Below are 15118 nucleotides of genomic sequence, written 5' to 3' on the forward strand. Positions count from 1 at the left end.
CAGAATAACACTCGCTGTGCACAGACTCCATCTTCTCACAAAAAGAGAGCTTTTTATTTTGATGAAAAATAACAAGACATTTTCACACAAATATAACAGTAAAAAAAAAATCCTTTCTCCTAGCTGTTTGCATTCAATGAGACCCTGCCCTTTGCATGCATTTGGCTGGGATTCCTTTGCCAACAAATGGTAATCCCCCTGCATGAAGCACTGCACTGAGAACCATCAGAGCCATAGGCCTGAGCACAGACACAAAGAGAAGGAAAAAGGAGGAGGAGGACAAGAAGAAATCCTCATGGCATTCAAAACCTTTGCTTTCAAATGGTGCAAAGAGATTTGGAAGTAACAAAAATCTTGGGCCGAATGCAGTGCTGCTTTTTGGAGGGACTCCTGATCTGCAGAAAGCTCTGCACAGAGCTCCAGGAGTCCTTTCATCTGATTCCTGCTACAGGCACCTGCTGCTGCTTGCGGATCTTGTTGAACAGCTCCATGTACTGAACCATTGTGTCTGCAGGGCTGTAGATGCTGTCGTGTTTAGTGCCGAACACAGATGGGATGCTGGGAGTGTGGCTCCCCATGAAGCTCTGCATGAACTCCATCAGCAGGTTCCAGCAGTCGTTGGCTATCACACAAGGGCAGTATTCCACCTGGCAACAAAAACCACAGCCCTGAAACTCAATGGAGGGCCATAACCACGCAGAGGACAATGCGCATTCCTCTCTCTGCCTCACTGTTTTAAATATGAGATATGCATCAAGAGTTTGAAGCCAGCAACCAGCCCTCTGTGCTGTGGCTGCAGAGGGATAACAGTGCTTTCTCTTTGAGAATGTTGACCATATACAGCAGAAGGATGGACAAACACATACGAACAGGACATGCACGGAATATGCAAGCCACCTCTTCAAAAGAGAAGAAAAAGAAAAGTAAATTTACCCTGTAAGTTCGTTGGTCATTTTAAATCCCCAGTAGTGGAAAAACAATGATAAACTTAATTCCCACAGGTTGGTATATTAACAGCTTATGTGGCCATGACTTCTTTCAGATGTGTAATGATAAAGCCTTGGGATTTAAAGACTCGCAGTTCCAGATCAGGGGTTATGTCCTAATGGACACCCTGAAAAGAAACTACTAAACCAAAGCAGAAGCAACCAGACTGCCAAGAAAATCTGGTCCTGAACTCAAGTTTAGGGTAAAACAGGCTTCTCTTTAAGCCCAGGTCAATAGCAGTGCTCACACTACTACATTTGTGTTTATTGCTATGAAGCCACTTCTCAATCCCATCCTTGCTAGCTAGGAACTCCTGCCTGGGTAGATGCAGCGTCATTATTAATTATAGACCAGTTAATAGGATTTGTGTATTTAGGAAGATATAAGCTCAGATTTTGAAAGATTTTCCAACACCTAATTCTCAGCTACTTCAAAGACTGCTAGGCACCAACACATCTACATGTCTGGAGCCCCACCTGCCCTTCCTTTGCCCTTCCTGTACCAGCACAGCCCAGCTCCTCATGTTAATCCAAGATGTTTCTGAGCTGCTGAGGCTTGTCCATAGCTTGAGTGCCTTGCACTCACACCTGCAACCAGCCATCCACTTCCCCACATGCCATTCTGGGTCCTGCCACAAAGGGTCATGTGCACAGATACATCTCCCTCTAGAGCGTTCAAGGTTTGCTGCAGCCCAGCTTCCACCCCATCACACACCTGACAGCAGTGACCATGCTGTGACTGATGCTCTCGAGTCTCATCAACAGCCACAGCACTGAGCAGAGCACGGAAGCCATCTGATGAGAGGCTCTGAGCCCACACAGCACCCCGCAGTGCAGCAATCCAGGTCAGCACACCTGGGGCAGCAATGACATCCGCAGCACACAGCTCTCTGATGAGGAGAGAGCAGCTTTAGAGCCAAACCTGCGGCAGGAGGGCACTGTTTGGTGCTGCTCAGCCCAGCCACTGTCTGCACAAGGTCAGGAAAGAAAGTAAAACCCAAACCAGCATTAAATTAGCAGCCAAGTGTTCTACCTGCCTCAGTATGCTTATTAACCTGAAGTGCACTTCCAGTGTTGTGCACCAGAACTTTAAGCAACTTTTTGGTTGGATGGCGTTCCTTTAGGGTTTATCTATGGACACCTCAACAGCAGGCACAGCTGAGCCCTGCAGTATCTGAATTAAACCTTATTGTGAAAAGGAGATAAATGCTCTGCCTGCTGCACACATGAATGCATCCATTACAAACTGCCAGCAGCTAATAACACAACTGATACATGGAAGGGATGGGGACTCAAGGTTTCTAGCTGAGCCTCTAGCATGGGATTTCCATACCCGCAGCTGGATTTCATACCCTTTAAAGGTGATTCTTACCTCCACAGATATCCCCCGGGCGCTGGGACCCATCGTAACGGTGCCCACCTTCACCAGGAAGTCGCAGTACTGGTAGCGCGTGCCCCGGCTCTCGATCTTGTTTGCCTTGGCGTTCTGGAAGAAGCCTTTCAGCTTTACCATGAGCGTATCAAAATTGGCATCTGCTATGAGGCAGGGACCGTTTTCAAAGAGAGCGAAACAGCTGAGGGGATACTCAGAGTTGTGCATCACGTACATCAGCTTGCCTGTCTGCCCTGAAATAAAGAGCAACAGTGTTTGGGCTGTGACACCGACAGCTCTGCACTTGTATGTGCTTTAAAGAAGGAAGCATCTGTTCTTCCTTTGTTCTCCTTGCTGCCTCAATCCTGATGTCCCTGTACCATTCATACACACACTGTTATCCAGCAGTTCAGTGAACAGATAGTATTTACTTCTTAACACTTAAAGAGGAAAGAAATCTTGCAACCAGTTCCTCACCCATCAAATGGTACAGCCATCATATCTTCCCAATTTGGAGAGAAGGATTTTGTGGGGGATGATGTCAAAGGCCTTACTGAAGTCCCGACGGAGGACATCAGTGGCTCTTCCCTTGTCCACTGCTGGGGTTACACCACCATAAAATGCAACAAGGTGAGTCAGGCAGGACCTGCCCCTGGAGAAGCCTGGCTGGAAATCCCATATCACCTCCCTCTCTTTTATGGGGTTCAGGACAGCTTCCAGGAGGATCAGCTCCATGATCTCTCCTGGCATGGAGGTGAAGTGGACAGGGTGGCAGTCACCACAACTTTTCAAATGTCACTGAGTGCCTTGGTGACTATGTCAGCCAATTCTCTCAGGACTCCTGGATGCATCTCATTGCACCCATGGACTTAGGGTCATTTACAATCCTCAGATGGTCACAAACCTGATCTTTGCTTCCAGCAAGAGGGGCGTTGCTCCCCCAGCTCCCACCTTCTGACCCATCTGCTCTAGGGCTGTGTGAAGAGCAGTAAAGACTGAGGCAAAAAGTTGTTGCATCCTTCAGCATTCTCCTTGTCTGTTGCTACCAGCCTGCCTGTGTTGCTTATGTGTATGGGGTCCATGAGGACTTACTCATGGATTTTCCTCTTCTGGTTGAGGTTCCTGTGTAGAAGCCTTTCTTATTCTTCTTTGCACCCCTTGCAGTTGGGCCACAGTGCGGTTCTTTCTCATATTCAGAGAGAACTTCCTGAGTTCCAGTCTGTGCCCAGTGCCACCCATCTTATCACTGGGCACCAGCAAACAAAGCACGGCCCCATTATCTTGACACTCACCTACAATGATTGCTATGATCCCCCCTGCCTCCTCTGAACCTTCTCCAGCCCCAGGGCTTTCAGTCTTTTTCCATCAGGAGATGCTCCAGGCTCCCACCACCTCCGTGGGCTCTGCAGCAGCTCCATGTCTGCCCGTTACTGGGGAGCCCAGGGCGGAGCAGAGGGGAGCAGCACCTCCTCACCCTGCTGGCTGCGCTCTGTGCCGTGTGCCCCAGGGAACCACCGGGGCACGCTGAGGCTCGCGGTCACCCCGCTGGCCACCGGGACCCCCAGGTCCTTCTCTGCAGAGCTCCTTTCCGGCCGTTCCGCTCCAGGAGCCCTCGAGGGGACGGCACCGCAGGCAGAAATCCCGCAGAACGCATGGAGCGGCCCCGACGGCGGGCACGGCTCCGCTCGGCTCCGCTCCGTTCCCCACCTTGGCTGCTGATGGCGGCGGCCGTGTGGTACGTCTCGCAGTCCACGCCGAACGCGCCGTGCTTCTCGGCGCCCAGCAGCTCCAGCTTCTTGCTCAGCAGCTCCACCGTCTGCTGCACGCTCTTCCCCTCCAACACGGGCACCTGCGTCACGCTGTGGGGCGACAAACGGCTCTAAACGGCCGCGGGGACGCGCGCGGAGCCCATCCCGAACCCCCGGCTCCGGTCCGCCCCCCCGGCCCCTCACCAGGTGACCCCCATCGCTCCGGCCGTCCCCGCCCGGCACCGGAAGCGGCGGCGGAAGGACCGGACGCGCGCACGCGCAGCGCGCGTCTGAGGGTCGCCATGCCGAAGGCTGCGCGCGGCGCGGAGCCGCTGCACGAGCAGATCCTGAGGGCCGCCGCCCCGCGAGCGCGGCAGCGCCGGGGCCGAGAGGCGGAGGGCGATGCGGAGGAGCGGGACGGAGGTTACGTGGGGCCGCGGCTGGCCCGGCGCATCCTGCGGGAGGCGCGGAGGCAGCAGGAGGAGCTGGAGGCCGAGCACGGCCCCGGGACGCCCGCCCGACCGCCGCCGCTGCGCCGCGCGACCCCGGGCGGCCCCGGCTCGGAGGAGGACGAGGAGGACGAGGAATGGCCGACTCTGCGGCAGGCGGCCGAGTGGGACGGGCGGTGCGGCGGTGGGGATGTGGAGGTGGACCCCGAGGACGAGAAGGCGCTGGAGGTGTTCATGAGCCGCGCTCCGCCGCTCAGGTGCGGGGCGGGGGGGAGGAGGTGGGGATGGGGGGCGGACGAGGAGCCCCGGTTCCTCGGCACCGACCTCTCCCGGCCCCCCAGGCGGACGCTGGCGGATGTAATCATGGAGAAGATCACGGAGAAGCAGACGGAGGTGCAGTCGGCGCTGTCGGAGCTGTCGGGCCGCCCCGTGCCCCAGCTCGACCCCCGCGTGCTGGAGGTGTACAGAGGTGTCCGAGAGGTGAGGGCGCTGCCGCCCCCCGGCCCCGCACACGCCTTTGTGGCACCCCCACCCCCAGTGCAGTAATGGGGTCGTCCCGCCCCAGGAGGGGCAGCGCGGGTATCGCTGCTGCTTCCCTCAGGGATGCCGTGGACCTCGTGCTGATGGGGGATGCATGTGGCACACACAGTGCTGCCCTGTGCTGAGCAGAGTCAGCACAGCCCCTATGCGGCGGAGCTGTGCATGGAGCTTGCTAGCAACATCGAGACAAACCCCACCCCCTCTGCTTTCACTGAAGGTGCTGTCCAAATACAGGAGTGGGAAACTCCCCAAGGCATTTAAAATCATTCCTGCCTTGTCCAACTGGGAGCAGATCCTCTACATCACGGAGCCTGAGACGTGGACGGCAGCGGCAATGTACCAGGCCACAAGGTGGACCAGCACAGTGCACTCTGAGCTGTCATTTTCTCTTTCTGTAATGGAATGAGATGTACAGAATATCATCGTGTGCCCTACACCCTGCTCCTCCCTCCCCATGCCTTGGAGCAGAGGGGATGCCCAGAGACAGAGGAGAGGTTTCCTGCACTCCCCTGCTCCCAGAACCTGGCTTTGGAGATGGAGAGCACACACCTCACTTCATGCTTTGTATTTCACAGGATATTTTCATCCAACTTGAAGGAGAGGATGGCCCAGAGGTTCTACAATCTGGTATTGTTGCCACGGGTCAGAGATGATATTGCTGAGTATAAGCGCCTCAACTTCCACCTCTATATGGCTTTGAAGAAGGCTCTATTCAAGCCAGGAGCGTGGTTCAAAGGTAGGCGCTCCCTGTAGGGCTGCTCTCTACCATGGGAGCCTGCTGCAGTGCACAGCAGCTCGGCAGGGCAATGTGTTGCACAACACTACTTCTGTACACTGCTCTCTTTGTGGCTGTGGGGGCTCAGTGGAAGGATGTCCATGATGCAGAGGAGCTATTATTTCCTCAGGTTAAATGTGCCCTGAGAGAGCAATGCTGAGCCTCACACCCTGCAGCTCTGCCTGCTGTGATGATGACCAGGGTGCCCAACTCTTCTTCCCTTGTAGGAATCCTCATCCCCCTGTGTGAATCGGGGACCTGCACGCTGCGGGAGGCCATCATCATCGGCAGCATCCTCACCAAATGTTCCATCCCCGTCCTGCACTCCAGGTAACGCAGTGGGGCAAAGTGGGGAGAACAGTTTGCTTTCAGGGACACCAGATCTATCCCTCAGCCCGGCCAGCAGCTCAGAGCAGGAGAACTTTTGCTCATCAGCTTTGCCCAGGGCTGAGATTGGAGACTGTCCTTTTTGTGCTGGGTGTCCCCGACTGCTGCTGGCCCTGTCCTCACCTGCTGCTCCCTCTGTCCCCACAGTGCAGCCATGCTGAAGATCGCTGAGATGCCATACAACGGTGCCAACAGCATCTTCCTCCGGCTGCTCATTGACAAGAAGTACGCGCTGCCCTTCCGCGTGGTGGATGCCCTGGTCTTCCATTTCTTGGCTTTCCGCACAGATGAGCGCACCCTGCCCGTGCTGTGGCACCAGAGCTTCCTGGCTCTCGCCCAGCGCTACAAGGAGGACCTGTCTTCAGAGCAGAAGGAGGCTCTGCTCGAGCTGCTCAAGTTCCACAGCCATCCGCAGATCTCAGCGGAGATCCGGAGGGAGCTAGCAAACTCCAAGACGCGGGATGTGGAGGGGCAGGAGCCTGCAGCCATGGAGTGAGGGGGGAAGTGGGAAAAACCAGGGCCTGGCCTGCTCCTAGGGGCTGCTGCACACTGCTGGGAGCAACACCTCCAGGAGGTGTTTGGGAACATCCAGCCCTGGGATCCCGCTGCTCGTGGTGCTGTACCCACAGGGCTGGGCTGTGCTCCCTGCACTACTTGTTGCAAGGCAGTCCCATGCCTCTGGCACCCAGGAAAGCAGTAGGGTTTGCCCTGCTTCTGTTTCGGAAAATAAAGCCCAAGCTGGGTCCTGCAGTCTGGAGTATCTCTACTCTGCAGTTACATCTCTCTGTGGCTGCATCCACGCACCGTCCTGTCCTGTCCCCAGCAGGGGGCAGAGCAAAGCCACCAACCCTGGGCTCCTTGTAGCACTGCACTGCCGGAGCTGTCCCAACTGCAAAAGGAGAGCGGGGGCTGTGCAACCCTCTTGTCTCCTTGCTGGCAGCAGGCACGTTCCCGACTGCTGTGCATTAAGTGGTCTCTGCGATGTTGGGCAAAAGGGCTGGGGGTAAACACCCTCCTTCAGTGAGGGCCAAGGTTGGGGCCTCCAGACCGTTCCCAGAGACCACAGCTATTCTAAAGTGTAGAAAATGCTACAGGTGGTGCTTCCTGGTTTGCTGCCAGCACCTGACCTGTGCCAACCCAGGGACCCTGTGTACACCCTCAGGCAGAGATGAGGGCAGAAGCTGCCCAGCAGCACTGGGAGCAGAGGGAAAGCCCTCTAAGAGCCCCTGTCCTTGCAGGGCTGGCAGCCTTTGATTGCTCACCAGCCCTCCCCACTCCCTGCAGTGCATCCCTTTGGAAATGTCTCATGGCCTAGGCCTCCTTCCTGCCTGCTCCTATCTCAGCACATCCATCGCCATGCTGGCAGCCCCTCCTGCACTGACCATTCCCAAATGCTTCCCAGTTGCCCCAAGGACTTTGGCTTTCTGCTCCACAGAGACGGAGCAGCCCCAGCACTGCTGTCCTCAGCCAGTGAGGCCACAGCCCACATGCGGCAAAGCCCACAAGGAGCCACCTCTGCAGGAAAACCCAGCAGGGGCATCCCATAAGGCTCTGCACTTACGTGGGTGCTTACTTGGATGTTACAGGACTTGCAGTTGTCCAGCTTTGCTCCTGGAAGCATCACAGCCCATGAGGAAGATTCCGTGCAGCTTTGTGCAGTGCTGAGCACCACCTTCTCCCAGCTCCACTTCTCCCCTTCCCCAGCAGCCACACAGAGCAGAGCAGCACAGACCCTGGGGCTGCTCACATACCGCAGCACATTTTTTTCTTGGCTTCCTGATTCATGTTTCCTTTCTTTAAAAAACCCAGAAGCTGATAAGCAAGAGATACACCGTGCTGCCAGCACACGCAATGCAATGTGCTCACCTTCCTGCAGCGCAGCGCCTGTATGTGCAGGGAACGCTTCAGCAGCATTGAACGGCTGCAAAGGGAAAGCCCTGACACCACTGTGCTCATTTAAAGTACTTTATTGCAACATTATATGGTACTCGACTCTCCCAGCAGCAGGACTCTTGCATGTGAACACCAAAACAGATTACTCTTAAATTAAAACTCACTCATATATATATATATATATATATATAAAAATTTGTTTGTACAGTCGCTCCTCGTGACACATCGGTGCTGGGAGAACAGCAGCCCCAGCTTTTTCCCCCTGATAAAATTTGTTTCTGGTGGCACCCAGAGCAGATTTCCCCCCCAGGAGGACAGCAACCACAGCTCTTGTGTCCAGAGGACACCCCCAGCAGCACTGCCTCCCGCCCCGCAGCGGCTCTCTGGCTATTCCTGGTTAATACAAGTCTACAATTTATTGATTCTCTTAGAAAAGCAGCATTATATAATGTTTTTTTCCTTTAAAAAAAAAGAACACTTTTTTTTTTTTTGTAAAACTAACAGACAGGATCAACAAGAACAACAACAAAATGCAATCACTGTTCAACTTAAGTGCGCAGTGAGTTTTCTACCCTGTGAGGACACAGCTCAGAGCCATACGGGTATTGATGCCGAACAGCGTCCTGGACACGATCTGAGATCCCTGGCTTGGAGGAGTGAAAATGCATTTCAGACTATAGCAGCACATTCAGTGATTTTTTTTCTTTTCTTTAAATCTAGCCTGACTTCTGAGCTACATACAGCCAACCAGCTTTCAAGTGAGAGTCTCCCATTGCCCAGGGAGCAAAGGAAGGGGACAAAGGATAAAGGCACTTTAGAAAGGAGAAAAGACTGCCATCCAGGCCCCACCGCATGGAGCAGCAGCCTTCCTCCCTCCCCTTTTCATAGCACTTAACAATAAATTAAGCAGCCTCGGTGGGGCAGCAGAAAGCCAAGGCACTTTGCACTGGTTTGCATTGCAGCATCGCGCTGCACCCACTCCTCCCCCCAGGGCTGTCCCCAGGATGAGGACTTCTCTGCCGTCCATGCAAAAAAGGGAGCGCTTCTCCCAAGCAAAGCCAAGAACCCGCAAATCCCAGACCTAATGGCAACAAGGAACAAGGCACACACGTCCCTCCAAGCAGAAGCAGCCACGCCACCCCAGAGCCACAGCCATCCACCACACAGCAGCCCAGACCCAGGGACCCACGAGCACCCGCTCTGTGCTCGGAGAGGGGGTGATGGACATTTTGGTCACTTAAGCCAGGTGAGAGCTGGCTGTGCATTGGCGGCCCATGTAGGGCTGGAAGTCATTGCAGTAAACACGCCTGAGCACAGCAGACATCTGCCAGCCAGAGGACAAGGAAAGCAAACAAACATTTTACCATTTCCTTTTGGATTCTGTTCCCCTCCTCAGCTCTTCTGCAACCTGCCCCCCCCGGAAGGGCCACCTTGCCCCCACCACCCCCAGCAGCCAGCGAGCAGAGTTCAAGCAGCAGTGAGCCCCACAGAGTCACCAGAGACCCCGGCGCCCTCCCCCTGTTCCCCCCTTGGCGCTGAAGATGGGGAGAAGGATGAGCATGGAGCTGTCCTCACAGAGCCAGCAGGAAGAGCGAATCCCCACAACAGGCTTCAGGTGGAGGGGCTCTCGGATGGGCCGAGGGGACGCAGTGAGCTCTGAGTGCCTGGGTTTGGGTCCTGCTGTCGTGGGGATGGGCAGCTCTCAGGCGGGGGCAGCTGGTCACAGGTTGATGTCTGTGACATCTGTGGGGGTGCTGGTGGGCTGGCTGGCCGGGTAAGCAGCAGTCTTGGCGGTGCTGTATTCCTGTTGGCTTTGGGATGCCTGCTTCAGGCTCTCGGCTAGAGCTGCCTCAATCTGCTCCTGACAAGCCTTCAGGCAGTCCTGTGGGAGAGGGGTGGGACAAGAGGCCTCAGTTCTGCTGTTCAGAGGTGAGGGCCTTAAAACAGCTCTGAGCGGCTGCTGGATTACACCTCCAGCCCCTGGGGCATCGAAGCACACAGAAGCCCTTTTCCTGTAGGAGACACCTCCAGCTTGCCTGTCATTTAGACCCTTCCTAGAAGTCCCACGCTCTGGTTATCCTTTCCCACTGTATGCAGCAGTGAGATCAGCATTGCAACCAGCTACACCCATCGAGCGCAGGGGCAGAGCAGAACACCTCTGTGTCAGCCAGAACCATCCCTCAGGAGAGATACAACGAGTGCAGGCTTGGGGACCCAGTGCCTCCCTCAGGCTCAGGGTCTCCTCAAGCTCTGCATCTCATCGTGCCATCGGCCAAGTAGGACCAGGTCATCCCCGCTGGCAGCACGCACATCACTGCGGATCTGGAAGCCAAAACTCCACACAGCCAGACCCAGCTGTGACCAGAGGAGGGAACTCCCCCGCCTCACCACAGCAATGCTGTGACCACCACGAGCTGCACCACAAAAGGGCACGGCCTGGCCCCTCTCCCACACGCTGTCACTCAGCGGCACAAGGTGGCATTTCGCACCTCAGGGCCGTAGCCCAGCCGGCTACCACGGGGCTGCGCGCTCGCGGGATATTGTCACACATCGAAATCTCTTACCAGGAATCCACCGCCGGTTCTTAGAAACTGTCAGAGGATGTGGCGAGCAGAAATAGCAACGCCCACCACCCCTGCCCTGCGCCGCTTCCAGTAAGTGCAGCCCCAACACACTGCAGCCCAGAGCCACTGCCGGGCGGAGGGGACAGCGCGGGGCACAGCGCGGCGTGACGGAGCTGCCCCCACCTCCCACCCGTCTGCAGATAGGGATGGAGGCAGAGGAGCCACAACCGGGCTCACCATGGGCAATTTTGGCAGAGAGATGCTGAGAGTCAGCTCAGCTGCATGCAGCCCTTCACCTGATAGTGGAGCTGGGGGCTGTAGGGGCTGCCCCAGTCCACGTGCCCTGACTCCATGGGCGGCTGAGCTGCGGGCTCTGCAGTCTGAGCGTATCTGGGAGAATGGTGCAGCTCTGAGTCACAGCCCAGGGACAGTGCATGGCCGTGCTCAGGGAGAACCACCAGCCCTGCAGTGAGATGAGAGGCTGGGGGCTTCCCCTGGGAGCCCTGCGGTGCTGCAAGCACATCCCCAGGGCTTCCTCCTGCTGCTGGAGCTGGGCAGGGGCTGGCTGTGCAGCACCCGAGCAGACTGGAAGGCAGCTGAGCTGTCCCTGACCGTTTTGGCTTCACTCCCTCCGCGGTGTCCTCCCTGCTTCCCACCTGTTCCCTCCACCAACTCCAGCCCACAGCAGGTTTCAGCCCCTATCCCATTCACCACAGCAGCTTGAAAGCAGCTGGCTGCACTGATTAACTCTTTAAGAAAGCTCCTGTAAACAAAAAAAATATATAAAAAGCTGCACGAATAAAGCAAGACATCCTCCTGCCCCATCCCCTCTCTGCATGGACAAAGCCAGGTCACAGCCTCCCATCCGGCACAGGCACCAGTTCCAAGTCCCAGCACTGCTGTCAGGGGACTGAAACCAACCCCATGCCGGCTGCCAGCATTCGTGCTGGGCAGAAGAAAAGATCAAAAAAGGCTCAGGCAGGATAAGGGCTCCTGATGGCTTCACAGCATTCAGAGTGACCAGCACATGGGGAGCCTGTTGACACCCTTTCCCCATTCAGAGGGCAGCAGAGGCATGGGTGGATGCCCCCCACCACCCCATGCCAACATCCCAAAATGCTGCATGCTCCAAGCCTGGGTACCTGCAACCAGACACCATGGAGGCAAGCAGATGCCAAGCCCAGCTTTGCCCCGTGCCCCAGCCCACCTGGTCAACCTGATCCCACCAACACCTGTCTGTGCAGGGAACAGACGTTCCCTTTTGTGCTGCTTTTCAAAGGCTCTGAGCTCACCTCCTCCACACAGATGGCACGTGGGGGCTGGGAGCCCCTGTAGCCATGGGCTGCACTGAGGGCACCACATCTAGAGATGCTCTCTGGTTGTCAGACCTTCATCAAACCAGGGCCAGAATTATTACAGACAGCTTATTTCCCCCCCTCCACTCAAACCAAGCTGCAGAAAGGGGAAGAGCCTCCACCCAATCCCACAGCCAAACCTCCCCACTGCTGCCCAGCTGACACTCACCACCTCTGTGCCAGTGATGCCGGCCAGCAGCTCGGTGACCGCCTCCCCACCAAAGCCATTCACGGAGATGCTCAGGCCGTGCACTGCTGCACTGATGCTGCCCGTCGCAATCATGGAGGGGGGGTACATGGCAAAAGTGTAGTCTAAAACCAGGATGAGGACACGAGAGAAAAAATAAGTTGTTAGCAAGGATATGTGCAAACTCTTAAGTTCTTGGGACTGATTTTCATGGGAAACTAGTGAAGGCAGAGCAGTCTCCAGCTTAGCAGTGAGAAACAGGAGCAAAGCAATGGAAAACAGGTTGAGCATCACAACGGCAAGCTTCACCAAGCTATTTCCCTGGGCCTCCCTCACCAAAAGAAGTGTCGAAGGTGACCTTGCTCCACTGACAGAACAAGGCTGACCCAGGCTCACAATGAAGCTGCCTTTGCTCTGTATGCTCTCCAGCACATGGCCTCCCGCAGGCAGAACGATGGCACAGCTGTTCTGCTCCTCCCACCATCTCCTGGGCACCCACTAAGAGCCCCCAGGATACTTCTGCTTTGTCAGGGAGGGAGAACAAGCTGCTGAGCAGCAAAGCACTCCCGTATGAATGAAGGCAGGCACTCAAGGCCGTTCCCCTGCAGCTCTCCCCAGCAGGAGCAGGCACCCACCTGTGGCACACAGGGCAATGAAGGTCTGTGCGTGCTTCTTCACCAGCTCCATCTTGTCTTTAGGAAGCGGGAGGTGATGGAGGATGTGAGCCAAGAAATCGTTTGCTATCACTGAGACAAGGTCCCACTTTAACTTCTCCAAGACCAGAATCTCCCAATCCTGCACAAAGACAGACAGACATTATTCAGCAGGGCTAAGTCCAGCACACTCAACTCACGGTCAGTTACCCCCAGAGTCTGGGGAAGGGCCAGTAAAGCAGCGCAGTCCTTTAGGCAGGGAGGAAGAGAGGGAACGTCCCTGCCCTGTGCCTGTGGCACAAATCCAGCCTGGTGCCACTGCGAAGGCTGGAGCAAAGATTAGAAGAGGAAGTGACAAATCCGGTTTCTTCTTCCCAAGGTGCAACCAGATTAACCTTCTGCTTTGTAGACATTCCTCTGGGCACTCCTTTGCCTTTTAATTCTGCTGCAACAGTAAGAAAAAAAGAGCAGGCAGCAGCATACACATCACTCCTGTGTTCCCTCCCCATTCCTGAAAAGAGCCACCCAGGCTCCCAGCAGCAGCACAGTCTAGGGCAAAGAGAGACCATCTGGTTGTCACAGCATGGGGAACACAGAGAAAGCACTGCAGCACCCGAGCACGCCTCCATGCTGGGGCTGGGAGGGCAGAGCTGAGCTGGGATTCCTATCAGGTAACTCCATTTCAGGGCCCAGTCATGCCCAGCACAGTATCTGTTCTTTGTCCAAATAGTCTAAGATTACAAGGTCAGTGCTGCCCACAGAAGTGCCAAAGGGCTGCCAGAATAGATGGATTTGAAGAAGTGAGATTTTTTCCTAAGGACAGATCTCCATTTTCTTTTCTCTTTTTTTTTCCCCTTAACTCACTTTCCTCTCAAGACAACAACACTGGTTTTGAGTTGCTTAAATGAACAGCACTGCTCAACCTGCTCCAAATCCCCTGCCAGGCCCAATGTGCTACTTGCTGCTTCACAGCTTGTGCTTCTCCAACCAGAAAGCAGTGCTCTGCTAGAACAGACTCACTGCCTCCCATATGGACAGCCAGCCTGCCAGGTATTTTTTAGCCAAATCCACAGAGTAAAAGCAAGAAGAAATGCAGCAATGAGACCCAGAGCCTTGGTACCACAGCACAGGGCACTCAGGATGCCTGTTCTGCAGGGAAAAATCAGGCTTAGATGGGAGATGGCCACCAACTCAACTGAGCAACATGGCAAGGTGACACGAGGGAAGAGTCACAAGAGAGAACTGCCATGTGCTGTCTGGAAGCTGCTGTGCTCCATGCAGCTGGAGCCCAAGGCACGCAGTGCTGGCATGAGGTGAGAGCCCAGCAGCTCCCACCTGATCCCATGCACAAGGTACGAACACAGCCCTTTTTTGACCCAGAGACAAGGTTGGAAGGGGGAAATGGACGTAACTGCTCATCAAGCAAGCCCCAAACACATCGCTACACCTGAAAAGGAAGCTCCTGAGAACAGAGGAGATGCTAACCCAGCATAATCCAGACCCTTGCTCCTTGTGTGTCTTCTCGGAGCTGCAAGCCAGCTCTTGACATGTGGTGCTGGTGCTGGTGTGGCAGAAGGCCTGTTCCTGCTGGGACACACTCTGCCCTAAGGAGAAAATTCAAGGCGCAGATTGGCTGTGAGACCTCACCTTAGCAGGCTGGCTCCTGCCACACTGGGACTGGTCCAGCACAACAGCCTGTCCATCTGCAGTGCACAAAAGCAGCTCTCTTCCACCTAATAAAACGGCTCAGCTTCTTGAAAAACTTGTTACAAGAGGCTGATCCCTAGCTGGCACTCGCAGTGCGGGCTGATGGTGACAGGAGCTGAGGACTGCCACCAGCTCATGGGGAAGCTGCCCTCCGGCCACACCAGCTCGCTCCTCCTTTCTCTCCTGCTCACCTCTGGGACTCCCCACTCTCAGATCAACAGGGCAGAATCTCTGAATCACTTTATCTGTGGAAGAAGCAGAACAAAAGGCTGCAAGAGATAGGCAGGCAGGTTTGTGACAGCAGCACCGCTCAGTGTAGCAAACATCCTTTTCCTGACATTTTGTTTTGCACCTAAGTGAATCAGTCTCTGCTTGACTAATGAAAGAGGAAGAAAGTGGAAAATGTTTCCTTTGTTTCTCCTGCCTGCGGAGTCCCACCTCCCTATGGAAGGGTTGCAAGCTGCCAGCATCGCTCAGAAAGCATCCCATCACTGGGAATACA

General features: G+C 55.3%; 3 protein-coding genes across 4 annotated transcripts in view; 1 reads left to right on the plus strand and 2 right to left on the minus strand.

The window, feature by feature from the left end:
• Positions 1 to 32: 32 nt before the first annotated feature.
• MED20 (mediator complex subunit 20) lies at positions 33 to 4427 on the minus strand. The gene is made up of 4 exons (XM_085210463.1): positions 4311 to 4427; positions 4066 to 4217; positions 2359 to 2612; positions 33 to 647 (listed from the first exon to the last, which is right to left on the minus strand). Exons 1-4 carry the CDS (start codon positions 4322 to 4324, stop codon positions 432 to 434), a joined length of 636 nt encoding a protein of 211 aa, XP_085066589.1. The 5' UTR covers positions 4325 to 4427; the 3' UTR covers positions 33 to 431.
• BYSL (bystin like) lies at positions 4409 to 7007 on the plus strand. Its single transcript, XM_085210458.1, has 6 exons — positions 4409 to 4812; positions 4897 to 5035; positions 5313 to 5446; positions 5671 to 5831; positions 6098 to 6200; positions 6405 to 7007. Exons 1-6 carry the CDS (start codon positions 4409 to 4411, stop codon positions 6751 to 6753), a joined length of 1290 nt encoding a protein of 429 aa, XP_085066584.1. The 3' UTR covers positions 6754 to 7007.
• A 1201-nt stretch (positions 7008 to 8208) lies between these two features.
• CCND3 (cyclin D3) overlaps positions 8209 to 15118 on the minus strand; it is a 38026-nt gene continuing 31116 nt past the window's right edge. For both annotated transcript variants that reach the window (XM_010724408.4, XM_085210457.1), the window contains 3 exons: positions 12892 to 13051; positions 12239 to 12381; positions 8209 to 10032 (listed from right to left, as the gene is read on the minus strand). In XM_010724408.4, the coding sequence (XP_010722710.3) occupies positions 9871 to 10032; positions 12239 to 12381; positions 12892 to 13051 (465 nt within the window). In that variant the 3' untranslated portion in view covers positions 8209 to 9870. The remainder of the gene's footprint in view (positions 10033 to 12238; positions 12382 to 12891; positions 13052 to 15118) is intronic.

The sequence above is a fragment of the Meleagris gallopavo genome, chromosome 28 (genome assembly GCF_905368555.1).
Source record: "Meleagris gallopavo chromosome 28, MGAL_WU_HG_1.1, whole genome shotgun sequence".
Taxonomy (NCBI): domain Eukaryota; kingdom Metazoa; phylum Chordata; class Aves; order Galliformes; family Phasianidae; genus Meleagris; species Meleagris gallopavo.

Coding starts and splice junctions, on each gene's coding strand:
- MED20 (XM_085210463.1), bottom strand. Junction 2,613..4,065: donor CGCCGCCATCAGCAGCCAAG/GTGGGGAACGGA, acceptor TCTTTATTTCAG/GGCAGACAGGCAAGCTGATG. Junction 648..2,358: donor CCCGGGGGATATCTGTGGAG/GTAAGAATCACC, acceptor TTTTGTTGCCAG/GTGGAATACTGCCCTTGTGT.
- BYSL (XM_085210458.1), top strand. CDS start 4,409: ATGCCGAAGGCTGCGCGCGGCGCGGAGCCGCTGCACGAGCAGATCCTG. Junction 5,447..5,670: donor GCAATGTACCAGGCCACAAG/GTGGACCAGCAC, acceptor TGTATTTCACAG/GATATTTTCATCCAACTTGA. Junction 5,832..6,097: donor GCCAGGAGCGTGGTTCAAAG/GTAGGCGCTCCC, acceptor CTTCCCTTGTAG/GAATCCTCATCCCCCTGTGT.